This window comes from Nelumbo nucifera, chromosome 6 (assembly GCF_055504915.1).
Source record: "Nelumbo nucifera cultivar China Antique chromosome 6, China Antique-T2T, whole genome shotgun sequence".
NCBI lineage: Eukaryota > Viridiplantae > Streptophyta > Magnoliopsida > Proteales > Nelumbonaceae > Nelumbo > Nelumbo nucifera.
The window spans coordinates 24,026,537-24,045,999 of NC_142654.1; the positions used below are offsets into that span (position 1 = coordinate 24,026,537).

General features: G+C 38.6%; 3 protein-coding genes across 11 annotated transcripts in view; 2 read left to right on the forward strand and 1 right to left on the reverse strand.

The window, feature by feature from the left end:
- Nucleotides 1-5,382: 5,382 nt before the first annotated feature.
- HAP2 (hapless 2) overlaps nt 5,383-19,463 on the reverse strand; it is a 146,215-nt gene continuing 132,134 nt past the window's right edge. For 2 of the 3 annotated variants that reach the window (XM_088889683.1, XM_010280262.3), the window contains 2 exons: nt 15,543-15,643; nt 14,974-15,459 (listed from right to left, as the gene is read on the reverse strand). In XM_088889683.1, coding sequence (XP_088745809.1) covers nt 15,041-15,459; nt 15,543-15,643 — 520 coding nt within the window. In that variant the 3' untranslated portion in view covers nt 14,974-15,040. Of the gene's footprint in view, nt 6,952-10,268; nt 10,332-14,973; nt 15,460-15,542; nt 15,644-19,463 lie in introns of those variants that run through there. The other variant, XM_088889684.1, reaches the window with a different exon arrangement.
- Nucleotides 6,973-10,167, forward strand: LOC104591164 (cytochrome P450 87A3). Of its 3 annotated transcripts, none has more exons than XM_010249953.3 (9): nt 6,974-7,894; nt 8,029-8,353; nt 8,453-8,602; nt 8,683-8,934; nt 9,044-9,133; nt 9,260-9,338; nt 9,430-9,536; nt 9,628-9,755; nt 9,833-10,167. In XM_010249953.3, the coding sequence occupies exons 1-9, from the start codon at nt 7,698-7,700 to the stop codon at nt 9,921-9,923; spliced, it is 1,419 nt and encodes a 472-aa protein (XP_010248255.3). In that variant the 5' UTR covers nt 6,974-7,697; the 3' UTR covers nt 9,924-10,167. The 3 variants fall into 3 exon arrangements, with proteins under 3 accessions (XP_088745816.1, XP_010248255.3, XP_088745815.1); XM_088889689.1 differs by having other exon boundaries at nt 7,763-7,946; XM_088889690.1 differs by lacking the exons at nt 9,260-9,338; nt 9,430-9,536 and having other exon boundaries at nt 6,973-7,894.
- Nucleotides 11,685-14,827, forward strand: LOC148790674 (cytochrome P450 87A3-like). 5 transcript variants are annotated; one of them, XM_088889687.1, is made up of 10 exons: nt 11,685-11,811; nt 12,410-12,636; nt 12,719-13,042; nt 13,133-13,282; nt 13,363-13,614; nt 13,724-13,813; nt 13,940-14,018; nt 14,109-14,215; nt 14,303-14,430; nt 14,508-14,827. In XM_088889687.1, the coding sequence occupies exons 1-10, from the start codon at nt 11,805-11,807 to the stop codon at nt 14,596-14,598; spliced, it is 1,455 nt and encodes a 484-aa protein (XP_088745813.1). In that variant the 5' UTR covers nt 11,685-11,804; the 3' UTR covers nt 14,599-14,827. The 5 variants fall into 5 exon arrangements, 4 of the variants coding, with proteins under 4 accessions (XP_088745813.1, XP_088745814.1, XP_088745811.1 ...); XM_088889688.1 differs by having other exon boundaries at nt 11,688-11,811; nt 12,410-12,584; XR_016077345.1 differs by lacking the exon at nt 11,685-11,811 and adding an exon at nt 11,832-12,083 and having other exon boundaries at nt 12,410-12,584; nt 14,109-14,175.

Genomic DNA, 19,463 nt, shown 5'->3' on the forward strand with positions numbered 1-19,463 from the left:
CTCACCAAATCTTGAAAGCCTCCTTCCAGAGATTGTACCGAGCTCTCCAGAGATGAGATCTTCGAAAGTCCAGCTGCTACCTTATCTGGATCAAGTCGCTGAATCTCATTGCGTAAGCCATCCATCTCCACACGAAATCCAGAATGCAGAGAAGTCAAACGTTCTTCGAAACCCTCCACCTGCGATGCCACTTCCTTAGCTATCACCATGGCTGAGGAAAGACGGGCTCTAATACCATTGTTATGACCTCGAAACTTCACACACAGTTCTCAGACTCACAGCAGAAGTCACACAACTCGCACATCAACAAAAGAGATTATATTCATTTAGAAGAAAACATTAACAGTTGGTCGGTTCTTTGAGAAACCGCCGACTCTCCCAATCACTCACAATATTCTTCACTCAAAAAAACATACCTCCCCCCATCCCCCAAAGCCCCTTCTTATACTCTTCTCACAGCATAACTAACTCCCTCTATAAATGCCCAGTTGGCCAAGTTATAAATGCCCAACACTTTTTTTATTCCTAACTGACATAGCTATAAATGCCTCAAGACTCTTCTTATTCCCTTCAGCTATAATTGCCCCCATATGTTTAATTGTTCAATTATTTCCCCCCTTTAGCCGATTGTTGACCTTTCCTCTTTCTGGCATACGTCTAACCAGATATGGCATGATTATGAAATTATGAAATTTTTAGAAGTAGCAGCTGTGATGAAAAGTTCAAGGGATTGCATCATTCTTGGAATCTTTCCATGATTAGTTTATTTTAGTTGTAGAAAGATCAGTTCCTTGACTACCATATCCTTTCGTATGTGCTGATGGTAACCCACATTTAGCATAAGCTTTAACAGTGACCTACTCTTTAACATCGTTTTGTAATAAAATAGAAACGAGATAAGAGACCAAGTAGTTCTTTATACGCCAACTGTTTGGTATTCAGAATCCTGAGTTGAATTAGCCTTCCCAATTAACTTCATTATGTTTTGATCTTTGGATCGATCTACCATTTAAAAATTGATGATGAATATGGTTGATCTATGAAAGGATTAATGTCTGTTTTCACAAGGCATTTAGCAAGTTCCACCAATGTTTTAAAACCCGGTTCAAAAGATGCTTCAGTCAATTAAACCTAAATCTCATCCAAGAGCTACACTAAAGCATCATATCTTTTTCAGTCAATCTCTCTTCTAGCAATGAAACTGGTCCATTTCTATAAGTGCAGATCTTACTACAGTAATATATTCTAACATTGGTCTCAATCAACATATAATCAGGGATTTGTGTGTGTGTGTGGTGATCAGAGGTGTTACTCCGATCTTATGGTGCATGCTCAGTAGATTGTGTGTTGCTAAGACTTCATATTGGATGAAATTAGACCTGTGTTAGATAAACAGACCACATTTCTAAATGTAAGATAATAGAGGGTTTTTTTAATGGGTATTGAACTCTTCACTACTTGAAGTATAATTAAGGGTTTGATATAAAAATAGAAGTGCAAAATCTGTATCACATGGGAACAAACAACTGCAAATCACCCATCAATCTCATTGAATCTAATTATAATAAAATACTACCGTATCTTTAGCTTAAATTTTCACAAGCTACATCTTATGTTAATTAATTCTAACTTTCTATCATCTTGGTATGCAAATGACACCAAAGTGCAAGTAATTGGAAATTCTGATCAAACAATTCAATAAGACTCAACTCAGAGCTCACATCCACAAGAATGATTAAAATACGCCTTCTTGATTCACTCAAGACTCAAGAGAGTGGGTTTATACCTGTGTTCTAGAAATTCTTTAGAGTTAAGAGACTTCATCTCAAAATTACCTTTTCTTTGTTCCCATTCCCATGGAGTGTCTTGGGGAAAGAAGCATTATTTGAAATGAATGATTCTAACATTTCTTAAAATCAAATTGTCTACTTTTCAAGGCATTTTAGTTAATTATTTCCACCTAACATGGGGGATGATGATGGTGGCGATGATGATGATTTTTGTGGATTTATCAATTATAAAGGTAAATTTTGGGTTAACCATTCATCACAAAAATTTCTTAGGATAGAATATATGGCCATTTTTTGGTTGGAACTATGAAGAAAAAAACAAAAAAAAAAAAAATGATGTGGAATCATTCGGCTTTGTTAGTCCCAATTTGGATCTATTTAAAAAGTTCAAATCAGCCCCCACTAGATTGTCCCCCACAATGTCTTACAGTACATCCCTGCCGTGTATTAGGAACATCCCCCAGTGATAATACCAGAAATAATAATGTCATCATCAGGAGATATTCTCAACACACGGTGGGGATGTGCTGTGGAATGTTGTGGGGGGCTGATTTGATATCCTATTTAAATTTCATTTAAATCAAATAAAAATTAATACAAAATTTGGCCACTCTCATTGGGTTGTAATTTGATCTATTTTATACGAATTAGATATAACCCAAAAAATAATGCTTGAATTAGACATAGATCAGCTCAACTCAATTGAAAATATCAGGGTCACTTCACCTTAATTTTGCTTAACATATCTCGTGCATCGCATGGGTCCCACTAGTAAATAAAGATTAGAAAAATCTTTATTTATACATAGCAAAACTTTGATCAACAGTTGTAATGGCAGCTGGGTTGGCTCTTCTACCACGCAACCCATGGCAAGGTTAAAATAAAACGACATTTATTCCGCCATTTTCGTTGTTTAATAGCTTCAATGGTGCATGCCATGGTACAGACAGGAAGAACAACTTGTTGTGCAATCAATGAATCCATGCTTACTTACACACGAGTAGTTCTTTCACCAGGATTGGACTCCGATTAGAAATGCTCCACCACCCAAATACAAAATTGGAGCCGTGCAATCACAAGTCAAAAAGAATGGACCCCAGAGGTCTTGCTCAGATTGACATTTGAGCGCTACGAGACGATTTAGCATATCAACATCTCGAGACAGGTTGTTGTTTTTAGGGATTTACATGCTACCTCAGTCATAGCTAGTTCTAGTTCTAGCCATGGGAATGGGACCTTTGCTTGTTTTTTTGTTCTTATTCCAGTCACCGACCAAATAGTTTGGATTCTCTAATCATTATGACCAAGAATGTTTGATCGATGACTGTTAAAATGAACATGCCCATCCGGAAATGTGGACTTTTTTCGACCATATTGTGGCCCAGATAAAGAGCTTACAAACATTCAAACCAGTATTCAAATCTTATGTAAATTAAAGCAGGAAGTAAAAGGAGTAAAGCTGAAGTAATAAACTATGTAAGTTTTGAAATATGGCTTTTATTTTTGTATAACCTATTACACATGAAAAATAAAGGGGTTGGGACATAGCAGGGTGTCCACTGAACTTTCCGAGCCCAAATTTCCTACTCACTTTTTCTATCCACATTCGACAAACTGTGAATTGTAGTCACACATCGCCCATTTTGATTTGTGAGATGTACTGACTGTAATTTACGGTGGATAGAAAGTAGTGGGCAGGAAATTCGGTTTGGGGCTTGCCTAATAGAACCTGTAAATATGTGGGTTTGATCCTATATCTCCATATTTGGATGAATGCTGAGTGACCATCTCAATTATTGGGTCATTTGGGGATTATATGGTGTATTATATCAGATTTCTAAGTGGCTGACACATGGCATGGGTGGAATATTTTGAGTAATTAAGTTTAATTCCACTGGCGGCATGCAACCCTATGAAGAGTTCAAATCAGCCCCCACAAGACTGCGCCCCACAAGTCCCACAGTATATATATATATATATATATCTCCGCCATGTATTGGAAACTATGGGGGCTGATTTGATCTCCCCTGTCAAATGTAAACATTAATTCCATTGTTTTAAGCCAAACATCAGTTGATGTGATTTTTTTCTTTAAAAAATGGCGTGTTTGAATTTTATTGAGGGGTCCAGATTGTTTGAATTTTATTGACGGTCACAGGAAATGTGATCATGACATATATAGACACCAGAATATTAAAACAAAAGAGATAGAATTAATTTATTATCAGAATTAAGTTTATTTAGATTTGCATTAATTTCTTAAGTGTATCCATGCTAAATCTTCCACAATTTCTTTACTTTTTCCATTTGTTCTGACGATACATTACTTCAGAAATTAGTAAAAGAGGTGTTGTTTTATGTGTTTGTACCTTAGTCTGTGTATACATTGCAATACTGATACCTTGAACTTTGCTTTTAAAGAATATCACATATCAAGAATATTTGCCTAATTTAGGGAATGTTTTGTTGATGCGGAAATTGTTTTTGTTATTAGAAACAAAACCAACCATATTATATAATATTTCTTTAGATTTTTTCTAAAGTTTTTTTCTTTTTTCTATTTATATCTGTATCCAGTTGCTGAGATGGTAATTTGGCAGAGACCGGATCAAGTGGGCACAACATTGTAAATATATTCAATGAACACTCGATAAATATTCTGAAAACTGAATCAAAAGATATTTTTAATCTTTTTTGAAGGTAGACTGGGATGTTTTAAGAGACAGGTGTCAAAAAATTTTCTAAGTACTTTCTCCGTGTGCTTATCATGTATGCCTATCTGATCTGGATTGCACCTGGCAACCCTCCATATAAGGTGGTGTGGGATCAAACCCACCGATGGCTAGTGGGTCTCACGTGCCAGGTAGGTTTTGATCATTACAAAAGTGTTATCAAAGCCCATTACAGCTGTGCTGGGAATATCTTTTCATGAATAAAAACATACAACTATAGATATATTCCCAATGCACGGCTGCAAAGGGGGTGTGAGTGCGGTTCAGTGAGGAGCAAATCCAATTCCCTCACGTGCACCCTGTTCATCCCCACCCTGAGCCCCCTGTAATAAATATATAGTATGTAATACCAAAAATATGCTTTCTATCTCTTTGGTATTTCATTAAAAATGGGAATATCATTCTTTCATCTCCTATTGCGAAAAAATCCAAGAATTTTTTTTATTGTTTTCTTTCTTTTAGCTCCAATAAAGACAACATTCAGTCAGCATGTGGCACCTTTTTATTATTATTTTCATACTGCATAAAATATGGGTTTAACAACTTTAAGGCTGTTGTTTTTGCTGATGCTATTACAGCTGAGTAATGCTGTACTTTGTACCTGATGCACTTTCAAGTTGGGCGATGGCTCATCGGTGACTGTTGCAAAGTCATGCAACAGTTCTTTGGAATTAATAATTCTTCTACTACCATTAAAATTAAGGGCAGAGAGAGAGACACTCCATCAGATTTTGAAGCTGGACTTGTCATCCCATTCTTTCATATAGTGAGAAGCCACTACTTAGTATGGTGGTAAAATCTTGGGCTAATAAGTGTGAGAATGCAGGTTGGAGTCTGAGAGTGGCCATCGCCTTCTGCTAAAAAAAAGCCAAAGGTCAGATCCGTGTCAGTCCACCCCTCTCAAGACCCCCAGACAGCTGGGACCAACATTAGGTGATGGCCTTTCTGTCTTCCAGGGAAAAAGTTGGAAAAAACACAGGAACAAGTACCATTTATCATGGAATGATGGAGGCCCACATAAGCTAGCTATAATGCCTATTGTGAAATAGCAGTTTGAGGTGGCAAACCAAAATGGGTCGATCATGGGGTCCTGCAACTTTTCTGTTTGGACAAAACAAAACAAGTGGGCAGAATTTGGAGTGGTAGAAGTAGAACAGTCCAATCACAATTTAACCCAAGAGATCTCTAATTCTCTATGCAGAAACCCTTGTAGGGTGGGTCCAAAGCACAAAGAGTTATGCCAAACAGATGGGGGCCGCTTCTTCCCCTTCTCTTGACCAAGTCAACTAACCATTAACCAAAGCATCCTATTGGTATTTTACAATTTTTTTTTATCAATAATGCTCATTCATCATTCTAGAAAACTTGCAATCACTAAGCATTTTATACTTGAATAATTTTTCCATCATGGGTCACAGTCATATGGTTCCAATGTGAGTTGTCCTTCTTTGTGCATCTCTCAAGGCTCAATGGGACCTTCCCAAGCCCTCATCAGGCGGTTAAGCAATCCGTGTCATCAGGAAAAGCAAGCCCAACTCAACCAAAATCACTGTTAAAAGTCTCTATAATTGACCCTAAGATAGAAGTGGATAGAATGACTAAAGAAGGAAACATTGACCAGTCACTCAAGCCAATCTTTTCTGAGCCTTAGAATTCCAAAGCACCTCTTTGTAGTTTGTCCCAATCTTGGATTTTCTACAAAAACGTTAGAAAGAATAGGGTACCCAAGCACCTCTTCGTGTTCTCTGAACTCCACACTCTAAATTCCATTCCATTCTCCTATGTCTTATAGGGTACCCTCCCCCTATGACAAGTACTAATTATACCACCACTAATATATAAATATCAATGGTGGGTCATAATGCGCAGTGACCTACCTAAATTTTTGGTACTTGTTGCATTGGGTCGAGCCCGTGGCTCAATGGGACGGTGCTCTATGTGTCAAAACAAGTTACGGATCAGCACAATATACTAGCTTAGGTTACCTACTCTTAGTAAATAATCAAGGAAAATCAAAACTAAAGCATATACAGTGGTTGGAACATACATTTACATGAGACATTGCACACTTAAAAAATTAAACCATAGATAGATATTTAGATAGATAATTAGAGAGAGAGAGAGAGAGAGAGAGAGTCAAAGCACACCATCAGTTAGATATTGGAGTATTTATCATGGATATTGGGAATTCAAGAATTTGGTGAAACCCATTAGTCATTAGATTCCAGTGATGACCTAAGATTGCCTATTTTTACCAAAAAAAAAAGAAGGTTGGCTATATATATATATATATTGTGAAGTCAGATCCTTAGAACCCCTATCTTCTCAAATTTAGGGAAGAGGTCTGCTACACAACAAACCTTTAAAGAAGGCTTTATTTGTGCCTCGTGCTCCCGCGGTTTTCCATCGAAATGCGTGAATGAGAAAGCCTGCAATGCAATTCAGAGCTTTTTATTATGTGTACTTTAAACCTTAAAATGACAGGTAAGCAATCGAGGTCAAGGCATATTAAGACTAAATAGAGAAAGATACAAACAGTTTAGCCTTTTATTTTAAGAGATTTTTAACTAATTCATGGAACATGGGGTCTGTGTAGTCAAGAAACAACAAGCTGGCTAACAACCGAAGGAATCAGCTGGCCGGAAGCATCCTGTGAGCTTCACATTCCTTTGTCATGCAAGCCTTAATAAAACTCTACTCCCCTCACATTTTAATATAAGACTGGTTCACACGAATAATGGGCGGGGCAGTCTCCAGACAACATTATTCTATCTATTCTATCTTATTTCCAATCACTTATAGAGCCCTTTGAGCAACCAACTACAGAAAAGCAAAGATAGCAAGCTTATATATATATTATTTTTATAAACTAGTTGTAACTCCAAGCTTTCTCTATTTAAGTAGTCCCCCAGAGACTCTGAGATGCATACAATAGCAGTCTTTCCCCTCCTTAATTTTCTCTTCTCCCATCTGCGGCCAAGCTACCCAGCTCTCTTATTATCTTAGTTCTATCTGTCTGCCTCACCACCAGGAACCAGCTAACCAGCAAACCAGCAAACCAGCTTTGTTTTCTCTATATAAAAACCCATCCCAGCAGTACTGCCTTTGCTTGGATCCAGTAGTAACATTTCTCTTGATTTGTATTTATATACAATAAAAGTACATATTAAGAGATATGTCTGTTGCTTTATGCATAGGGGCCTTCATTATCACATGCATTATGCATTGGGTTTACAACTGGAGAAACCCCAGATGCAATGGAAAGCTCCCACCAGGTTCCATGGGCTTGCCACTACTGGGAGAGACCCTTCAGTTCTTTGCTCCCAATACCTCGTCGGACATTCCTCCTTTTATAAAAGAGAGAATGGAAAAGTATGAAAGTGATTTTTGTCTTTCTGTTTTCCATCTGTTTGTTTGGAAAAAGGTATGGATATGAAAGTGATCATGAAAAGATATATATATATCGGGTCCTGACTAGATAGAATTTGCTCTCTTTCACTTTTCAGATATGGGCCAGTTTTCCGGACCAGTTTGGTGGGCAGGCCCGTCGTAATATCAACGGATTCGGATCTCAATTACTTCATCTTTCAACAAGAAGGACGCTTGTTCCAGAGTTGGTATCCAGACACCTTTACAGAGATCTTTGGACGACAGAATGTGGGTTCCTTGCATGGGTTCATGTACAAGTACCTTAAGAATCTGGTTTTGAATCTGTTTGGTCCTGAAAACCTGAAAGAAAAGCTGCTCCCAGAAGTGGAAGAGGCAGCAAGAAAAAGTTTACATCTGTGGACATGCCAGAATACTGTGGAACTGAAGGAAGCCATTTCAACTGTAAGTATTGACACACCCAACTCTTCTTGTCCTCTGAAACTCACATAAAATGTTCATGCATGGAGAGTAATTGTGTTAATTTGTTGGCTTATTATGCAGATGATATTTAATCTGACAGCAAAGAAGCTGATCAGTTATGATGCAACCAAGTCGACAGAGAACCTGAGGGAGAACTTTGTTGCCTTCATAAAAGGACTTATCTCTTTCCCTCTGGATATTCCTGGAACACAATATCATAAATGCTTGCAGGTGCTTGGACTTCTGCATATCCCAAATGTGTACTTTACTCAGTTGGGTAGTCGGTGTTTTAACTGTAACGTTTTGTCCAGGGACGGAAGAAGGCAATGAAGCTGCTGAAGGATATGCTAGAGGAGAGACGTGCAATGCCTGAGAAGCGCCATGGGGATTTCTTTGACCTCGTCGTTGAAGAACTGGAGAAACAAGGAACCGTTCTAACAGAGTCTATTGCTCTGGATTTGATGTTTGTGCTTCTCTTTGCTAGCTTTGAGACTACTTCCCTGGCTCTAACCTTAGGCATGAAGTTTCTCTCAGACCACCCTTCAGTGCTGAAAAGGCTGACGGTATGTGATAACTTCCATCTATATGACAGTACCTCATTCAATGGTATAGCTTGTATTAACCTCACTTGACATTGGGTTTAAACGCTGCTCCTAATCTATTATCTATCAGGAAGAGCATGAGGCTATTCTAAGAAGAAAGGAGAATGGTGATTCTGGGCTTACATGGAAAGATTACAAATCAATGACTTTCACATTTCAGGTTAGGCAGTCTTCGCTTTTTTCTTTCCATTCCTAGTTCAGTCTTTAGTTATTGCTTCCATAATTCCATTGCCAGCTTTTAAAAATAAAATAAAAATAAAAACTAACTGGTTAAAGAAAGTTTCAGGTTATTAACGAAATAGTTAGGCTGGCAAATATCGTCCCTGGAATTTTCAGAAAAGCATTGCATGATATCCATTTTAAGGGTAATTTAACCTATCAACTGATCTAAATCAAGTTTATGTGACTGTTTGGTCTGGTTGAACCAGCATATACTTAAAAACCGTATTGATGCAGGATATACAATTCCTGCAGGCTGGGGGGTTATTGTCTGTCCTCCAGCTGTACACTTGAATCCTGCCAAATATGAAGACCCAGTTGCTTTCAATCCATGGAGATGGGATGTAAGGAAGGAACTAGATCTGTTATTTATCAACTTACTATTCTTCTTTCTTTTCTGATTTCTTGCTTTGTCAAAATAAATGCAATAAGCAGGGGGTGGAACTAAATGGTGCAACCAAACATTTCATGGCTTTTGGCGGTGGGATGAGATTTTGTGTTGGAACGGACTTCACCAAGGTGCAGATGGCTGTCTTCTTTCACTGCTTGGTTACAAAGTATAGGTAGGTTCACTTTTATGATATATTTGGGTGTGTTTATGCCAGAGTAATTTCTCAATTTTGACATCTAAATTTGCCAGGTGGACAGCAGTCAGCGGAGGAGACATACTTCGTACGCCTGGGTTGGCGTTTCCCAATGGTTTTCACATTCAGATTTCAGAGAAGAAATGAAAGCATGAGCCCTGGATATATCACAGCACAAAGCCATATCGATGCTAGAAACCAGTTGTTTGTACGGCTAGAGCCACCATGCTGGGGGTTTCCAAAATCACTGCTTTTGACCAAAAGGAATGAATGGATATATCACATATAAAGGAATGAATGAAAATCCAGATCATGTAAAACACTTACCAATATGAGAATCTACATATAACAATTAATGAAAAATGTTTTTAATATCAGGATCTTGTGAAAATTTATCTTTTCCCTACCTAATGTACAGAAAGAAACTGAAAAGAGCTTCTGGTGAAGTGAACACTGTAAACTATTATCAGTGGACAAGAAAATACCATGCACCTGCAGCTAATGGTCCAAAAAGATTGCCATCCCTGCTTCTTTTTGGGTAAGGATCACTTTTACCTCCATGTTTGTGTCTGTCTTTATGAGGATGGTAGAGATGATAATAATCAGTGCCAGATTCAATATGACTGCTTGCGAGGCTCATGGTGAGCATGGTGGCTGCTCCTTTTATTTTGTCTGCCATGATGCCTTCCTTCTTTCTTATGATACTTGTGGAGATGAATTTGAGATCGACAAACATCTGTCCTATACTTCGGATCAAAATAATCTCTCCTCTTCCCTGCCATAGCTCGGTCATCCCACCAGTCGTAGATAGGGTCAAAAAGTCCTTTTTCATGTAAAAGACAAATAAGCACAACCACTGCAACTCCATATACAGTTTATATGCTTTTGTTCCATTTTATAAAGGAAATCTTAACAAGATAGCTAAATAAAAAGAATTACCAGTGGGAAAAATCGCCAACAGTAAACCAAACATTAGTATCCATGTCATGCACCACTACCACTACCACTATCACTACCACTACCACAATCACCACCACCACTACCACTACTATGATCACGACTACCACGACCACGACTATGATCACGACTACCACGACCACGACCATTATGACCCCCAATATCACTACCACTACCACTACCACTATAACTACCACTACTACAACGACGATTACCACTACCACTTCTACGACCATGACAACCACGACCACTACAACCATTACCACTACCACTACCACTATCACGACCACGACCACGACCACGACCACGACCATTATGATCATTACCACTACCACGACCACGACCACGACCATGACCATGACCACGACAACGACTATTATGACTACGATTACGACTATGACTACGACTACGACTACGACTACAACTACGACTACGACTACGATTACGACGACGATGACGACAACTACCACTACTACTACGACTACTATGACTACTACCACTACCACTTCCACTACCATTACCACTACCACTATCACTATGATTACGACTACGACGGCGATGACTAATACGACTACGACTACTATAACTAATATGACTACAACTACTACCACTATTACCACTACTAGTTCACAGTTGTTGGAACATACACTTACATGAGATATTACACACTTAAAAAATTAAACCATAGATAAATATTTAGATAGATAATTAGAGAGAGAGAGAGTCAAAGCACACCATCAACTAGATATTGGAGTATTTATCATGGATATTGGGAAGATTTTCAAGAGTTTGGTGAAACCCATTAGTCATTAGATTCCAGTGATGATCTAAGATTGCCTATTTTTACCAGAAAAAAGAAGGTTTGCTATTGATAACATATATATATTTTGTCAAATCATCCTTAGAACCCCTATCTTCTCAAATTTAGGGAAGAGGTCTGCTACACCACAAACCTTTAAAGAAGGCATTATTTGTGCCTCGTGCTCCTGCGGTTTTCCATCGAAATGCGTGAACGAGAAAGCCTGCGATGCAATTCAGAGCTTTTTATTATGTATACTTTTAAACCTTAAAATGACAGGTAAGCAATCGAGGTCAAGGCATATTAAGACTAAATAGAGTAAGATACAAAACAGTCTGAAGGAATCAGCTGGCCGGAAGCATCCTGTGAGCTTCACATTCCTTTGTCATGCAAGCCTTAATAAAACTCTACCCCACTTACCTCACTCACATTTTAATACAAGACTGGTTGACAAGAATAATGTGCGGGCAGTCTCCAGACAACAATTTTCTATCTATTCTATCTTATTCCCAATCACTTATAGAGACCTTTGAGCAACCAACTACAGAAAAGTAAAGATAGCAAGCTTATATATATATATATATATTATTTTTATAAACTAGTTGTAACTCCAAGCTTTCTCTATTTAAGTAGTCCCCTCAATTTTCTCTTCTCCCATCTGCGGCCAAGCCACCCAGCTCTCTTATTATCTTAGTTCTATCTGTCTGCCTCACCACCAGGAAGGCAGGAACCAGCTAACCACCTTGGTTTTCTCTATATAAAAACCCATCCCAGCAGTACTGCCTTTGCTTGGATCCAGTAGTAACACTTCTGTTGATTTGTATTTACATACAATAAAAGTACATATTAAGAGATATGTCTGTTGCTTTATGCATAGGGGCCTTCATTATCACATGCATTATGCATTGGGTTTACAACTGGAGAAACCCCAGATGCAATGGAAAGCTCCCACCAGGTTCCATGGGCTTGCCACTACTGGGAGAGACCCTTCAGTTCTTTGCTCCCAATACCTCGTCGGACATTCCTCCTTTTATAAAAGAGAGAATGGAAAAGTATGAAAGTGATTTTTGTCTTTCTGTTTTCCATCTGTTTGTTTGGAAAAAGGTATGGATATGAAAGTGATCATGAAAAGATATATATATATCGGGTCCTGACTAGATAGAATTTGCTCTCTTTCACTTTTCAGATATGGGCCAGTTTTCCGGACCAGTTTGGTGGGCAGGCCCGTCGTAATATCAACGGATTCGGATCTCAATACTTCATCTTTCAAGAAGAAAGACGCTTGTTCCAGAGCTGGTATCCGGGCACCTTTACAGAGATCTTTGGACGACAGAATGTGGGTTCCTTGCATGGGTTCATGTACAAGTACATTAAGAATCTGGTTTTGAATCTGTTCGGTCCTGAAAACCTGAAAGAAAAGCTGCTCCCAGAAGTGGAAGAGGCAGCAAGAAGAAGTTTACATCTGTGGACATGCCAGAATACTGTGGAACTAAAGGAAGCCATTTCAACTGTAAGTATTGAGACATCTTGTCCTCTGAAACTCACATAAAATGTTCATGCATGGAGAGTAATTGTGTTAATTTGTTGGCTTATTATGCAGATGATATTTAATCTGACAGCAAAGAAGCTGATCGGTTATGATGCAACCAAGTCGACAGAGAATCTGAGGGAGAACTTTGTTGCCTTCATAAAAGGACTTATCTCTTTCCCTCTGGATATTCCTGGAACACAATATCATAAATGCTTGCAGGTGCTTGGACTTCGGCATATCCCAAATGTGTACTTTACTCAGTTGGGTAGTCGGTGTTTTAACTGTAACGTTTTGTCCAGGGGCGGAAGAAGGCAATGAAGCTACTGAAGGATATGCTAGTGGAGAGACGTGCAATGCCTCAGAAGCGCCATGGGGATTTCTTTGATCTCGTCGTTGAAGAACTGGAGAAACAAGGAACCGTTCTAACAGAGTCTATTGCTCTGGATTTGATGTTTTTGCTTCTCTTTGCTAGCTTTGAGACTACTTCCCTGGCTCTAACCTTAGGCATGAAGTTTCTTTCAGACCACCCTTCAGTGCTGAAAAGACTGACGGTATGTGATAACTTCCATCTATATGACAGTACCTCATTCATAGGTATAGCTTGTATTAACCTCACTTGACATTGGGTTTAAACGCTGCTCCTAATCTATTATCTATCAGGAAGAGCATGAGGCTATTCTAAGAAGAAAGGAGAATGGTGATTCTGGGCTTACATGGAAAGATTACAAATCAATGACTTTCACATTTCAGGTTAGGCAGTCTTTGCTTTTTCTTACCATTCCTAGTTCAGTCTTTAGTTATTGCTTCCATAATTCCAATGCCTGCTTTAAAAAAAAAATAAAAAAATAAAAACTAACTGGTTAAAGAAAGTTTCAGGTTATTCACGAAATAGTTAGGCTGGCAAATATCGTCCCTGGAATTTTCAGAAAAGCATTGCGTGATATCCATTTTAAGGGTAATTTAACCTATCAATTGATACTAAATGAAGTTTGTGACTGATTGGTCTGGTTGAACCAGCATATACTTAAAAACTGTATTGATGCAGGATATACAATTCCAGCAGGCTGGGGGGTTATTGTCTGTCCTCCAGCTGTCCACTTGAATCCTGCTAAGTATGAAGACCCAGTTGCTTTTAATCCATGGAGATGGGATGTGAGGAACTAGATCTGTTATTTATCAACTTACTATTCTTCTTTCTTTTCTGATTTCTTGCTTTGTCAAAATAAATGCAATAAGCAGGGGGTGGAACTAAATGGTGCAACCAAACATTTCATGGCTTTTGGCGGTGGGATGAGATATTGTGCTGGAACGGACTTCACCAAGATGCAGATGGCTGTCTTCTTTCACTGCTTGGTTACAAAGTATAGGTAGGTTCACTTTTATGACATATTTGGGTGTGTTTATGCCAGAGTGATTTCTCAATTTTGAAATCTAAATTTGCCAGGTGGACAGCAGTCAGCGGAGGAGACATACTTCGTACGCCTGGGTTGGTGTTTCCCAATGGTTTTCACATTCAGATTTCAGAGAAGAAATGAAAGCATGATCCCTGGATATATCACAGCACAAAGCCATATCGATGCTAGAAACCAGTTGTTTGTACGGCTAGAGCCACCATGCTGGGGGTTTCCAAAATCACTGCTTTTGACCAAAAGGAATGAATGGATATATCACATATAAGGAATGAATGAAAACCCAGATCATGTAAAACACTTGTCAATATGAGAATCTACATAAAACAATTAATGAAAAATGTTTTTAATATCAGGATCTTGTGCAAATTTATCTTTTCCCTACCTAATATACAGAAAGAAACTGAAAAGAGCTTCCTGGTGAAGTGAACAATGTAAACTATTATTAGTGGACATGAAAATACCATGCATCTGCAGCTAATGGTCCTAAAAGATTGCCATTGTTCTCTCTCTGCTAAAATTTGTCTTAAAATGGATGCGGTGCTCCAGTTGACCATTTTTATGTTTGTCATATGCGTCTTGGTTTCTCTTCACTATTCCTAGCCACTTTGGATGGTCTTCTTAGAGTCTTCCTTTCCTTCCTGAGGCTGGGGTGTGCATGTTTTTCATTGATTTGACCATCCCTGCTTCTTTTTGGGTAAGGATCACTTTTACCTCCATGTTTGTGTCTGTCTTTATGAGGATGGTAGAGATGATAATAATCAGTGCCTGATTCAATATGACTATGCTTGCGAGGCTCATGGTGAGCATGGTGCCTTCCTTCTTGCTTATGATACCTGTGGAGACGAATTTGAGATCGACCAACATCTGTCCTATACTTCGGATCAAAATAATCTCTCCGCTTCCCTGCCTTAGCTCGGTCATCCCACCAGTCGTAGATAGGGTCAAAAAGTCCCTTTTGATGTAAAAGCCAAAGAAGCACAACCACTGCAACTCCGAATATAGTTTATATGCTTTTGTTCCATTTTATAAAGGAAATCTTAACAAGATAGAGAAATAAAAAGAATTACCAGTGGGAAAAATCGCCAACAGTAAACCAAACATTAGTATCCAAGTCATACATATATATTGTATGTGGCAGCTGAAATCAAAAAATCCTGAGCATTTCCTTCTGCTCACAGTAAAAAGTCACAGGAATACAAGTAGTCAGTCAATTAGCATAATCCAGAAGCAAAGGAAATACAAGACCTTTAAGAGGCATTGTAATGCTTTTTTTAATTATGCAATATTCCCCCCCTCCAAAAAAACCTCCACAAATAGAGAAATATCTATAAGAATTTAATTTTCAAGAATGTGGCATTGTGTTTGAAAATTACTTGGGAGGAAACTATTAAGAAATCATTGTATTTCCATGATGTGATATGGTAATGACGTGAGTGAAACTATGATTTTCCATTTCCTGGAGAACGTCCAGGCATGGAAGAAATATAACGATCTCCACTTTAAGGGAGGAGATGAAGGGATCAAAAACAATATTATACTATTCTTTTTAGTAATAATTTTCTATTTGACGTCTTTATCTTGAGGGCAGTGTCAATCTGATTCATCTCATACAATAAACTGCATTTACTTTTTTTGTTCCCTGTATACATAGACAGATTTGGGGAGAGGCCAGTGGATCAGTTCTAAGGCTTGAATTGTTTTCCCTATGAACTGCAATCATAGTTGTCAAGGTGACGCCTAGGCAACAAGGTGACCTTTGAGGCTTGCCTTGCCTAATCGCCAAGCAGTTTTCAACTTCCTACTATAAAATACTTTTTATTCATTCTTTATTGAGATTACAATTATAAAATAGACATTATTAAACTAAAATAATCATTTTATGTTTATACACTACTACTGCTACTACTACACTACTACTACTATTACTACTATTACTACTACTATTACTACGACTACGATTACGATTACCACTACCACTACGACTCCCACCACCACCACTAGTACCACTACCACCACTACCACTACCACTACCACCACCACTACCACTACCACTACCACTACCACTACCACTACCACCACTGCCACTACTACGACCACCACTACCACTACCACTACCACCATTACTACGACCACCACTATCACTACCACTACCACCACTACCACCACTTCCACTACCACTACTACCATTACTACGACCACGACCACTACGACCACCACTATCACTACCACTACCACTACCACTACCATTACCACTACCACTATCACTATCACTACCACTACCATTACCACGACCACTACGACCACGACCACTACGACCACTACCACTACCACTACCACTACCACAACCACAACTACTACCACCACGACCACTATGACCATTACCACTACCATGACCACAACCACTATGACCATTACCACTACCATGACCACGACCACGACAACGACGAATATGACTACGACTACGACTATGACTATGACTATGACTACGACGACGACTACCACTACTACCACTACTACCACAACCACTACCACTACCACTACCACTACGACGACGACTACTATGACTACGACTACGACTACGACAACGACGGCGACTACGACTACGACTACGACAACGACGGCGACTACTACGACTACTTCCACTACTACTACTACTACTACTACTACTACTACGACTACAACTACTACGACTACGACTATGACTACTACTACCACTACCACTACTACTACTACTACGACTACAATTACACTACCACTACCACTACTACTACGACTAATACCACGACCACTAGTACTACTACTACCACTACTACTACTACTACTACTACTACTACTACTACTACTACTATTACCACTACCACTACTACTACTACTACCACTACTACTAATACTACCACGACTACAACTACTACTACTACTACCACTACTACCACTACTACTACTACTACTACTACTACTACTACTACTACTACCACGACTAGTACTATTACTACTACTACCACCCCCACCACCACCACCACCACTACTACTACTACTACTACTACTACTACTACTACTACTACTACTACTACGACTGTCACCACCACTACTACTACTACTACTACTACTACTTTTTTTTTTCTTCTTTTCCTATAACAAAAATAAGGGTTCTGCCCCTATATTTTTTGAATTTTATTTTCCTTCTTCTCATGAATATGTTGATTTTCTAAACTTTAATATGAAATTTATACTTTTCTTATGAACATCAAGAATAATCATTAAAGAAATATGGTTATGATGCCTAGGGAACTACCCTAGGATCTATGTTTTTAACATAAAAAATCCATTGCTTAGGCGACTAGGCAACAAGGTGACAAGGCGCCCCCCAGTCGCTTAGCCTAGCTTTGGTGCCTTGAAAACTATGACTGCAATATCTTCAAAAAAAAAAAAAGGAAATCAATTGGCCAAGGAAAGTGTGTTGTATCCTCCAATGTCTGGTTACATCAAATCCACTTCCAACAAAATCCCATTAAATTACTAAGAAAAGATCATTACCAGATTTAGGACAAAACCTAGACCTATTAAACCTGAAACTAGATTGTTTGTATAAGAAATATTCCCTCTTACCATCTGTGAAAATACCTTATATAATTTTAGTCTCACAAGTCACATTCAAAAGAAAATTAAAAACCGGAAATCACCTAAACAAAAGTAAATCACAATTTTACTATATAATTATGGAAATTATCACGACCACCTAGTAGTCTAGCACCTCCTGATAAACTTTTTTTTTATTAGTAACTTTTATTAATTATGTCTTTCTATAATCTATACATCCATGCTTAGGTTTGAAGCAACTCCATCTACCCTACTATAATATTCATATTACAATTGGGCCCATAAAATCTCTTCCCTGTATACTCCTTGTTCTGGTAGTTGGTCAGCAAGAGAATAGGCTGACCTTTGGACCCACTTTACCGTTGTCTCCATCTCTCTAGACCTTTGATTTCCCTCATTGCATGTCTATGCGACCACAAAGCTTTCTCCCTTATCAAATTCAAAACTACTTTGGAGTCTCTTTCAATTTCTAGCTTCCTAAGATTCAGGATTCTTGCTAGCCAAGTCTTGTAAAACAGCTAGCAATTGAGCCCTCAAAAAGTGTCTGTGACAAGCTGGATCTGAGAAGATTGCCAATATGGTGCTATTTTCTTTCTAAAAACACTGCCTACCCCAGAATGTCCAGGATCCCCTTAAGGATCTGCCATTGAAACTTAACTTCACTTGGTCCTTGCTAAGCTATTCCAACTGTGCCATCCTCATGAAATGTCTTCCATAAAGGAAAGGGAAAAAAGATCCACGGTTTTCACCCAATGCACCATTTTCTCTGTTACCCTTTCAATAGTTGCCTCTTTGGTGCTTTTCTTCCCAGTGAATAATCTTGCATTTCTTTCTTCCCAAATTGTACAAAGTGTTGTCCTAGTGCATTGCCACATGATTCTCCCTCTTCTTCTCAGCATTGTAAAGGTAATCAAAGAGAATAAACTGACCAGATCTATTAGGGGTGTCCATCTACAACCAAGAGTAATAAAAACCACTGTCAAGTACAAGAAACAAATGAGCATAAGACTAGTAAATGGTGTGCAGTCTCTCCACTAGCATAGCAAAGAACACACAGGAGGGGATAAGCACCAACTCGGCTTCTTTTTTCAGATTGTTATAGGTGTTGAGTTTTCTATGAAATACCCCCCAACAAAAGGCCCTAGTTTTAGGATGAATAGGTCTACTCAATCTCTTTGATCGGAAATGCTAGTGGTAAGATGAGGGAGGAGGTAAGAAAGTTGAAGAAATAGGTAGAAGAGAAGGACCTCAAGGAACTAGTTGTCCAAATACAAGTATTTGGGATAGAACAGTCCAAAAAGATATTTAATCAAGGATGAAAAATCACAACGTATTGGGGCATATTGGATATGCTCCTATTACAGGTGTTTCGGGGTCTGATCTGGTTCAAG

Excerpts from the sequence above, each read along its gene's own strand:
- LOC104591164 (XM_010249953.3), top strand. The coding sequence starts at position 7,698 with ATGTCTGTTGCTTTATGCATAGGGGCCTTCATTATCACATGCATTATG. Across the intron at positions 7,895-8,028 it reads ATAAAAGAGAGAATGGAAAA|ATATGGGCCAGTTTTCCGGA; the intron begins GTATGAAAGTGA and ends TTCACTTTTCAG. Across the intron at positions 9,756-9,832 it reads TGCTTGGTTACAAAGTATAG|GTGGACAGCAGTCAGCGGAG; the intron begins GTAGGTTCACTT and ends TAAATTTGCCAG.
- LOC148790674 (XM_088889685.1), top strand. The coding sequence starts at position 11,920 with ATGCAAGCCTTAATAAAACTCTACCCCACTTACCTCACTCACATTTTA. Across the intron at positions 13,283-13,362 it reads AATATCATAAATGCTTGCAG|GGGCGGAAGAAGGCAATGAA; the intron begins GTGCTTGGACTT and ends CGTTTTGTCCAG. Across the intron at positions 14,216-14,302 it reads TTAATCCATGGAGATGGGAT|GGGGTGGAACTAAATGGTGC; the intron begins GTGAGGAACTAG and ends TGCAATAAGCAG.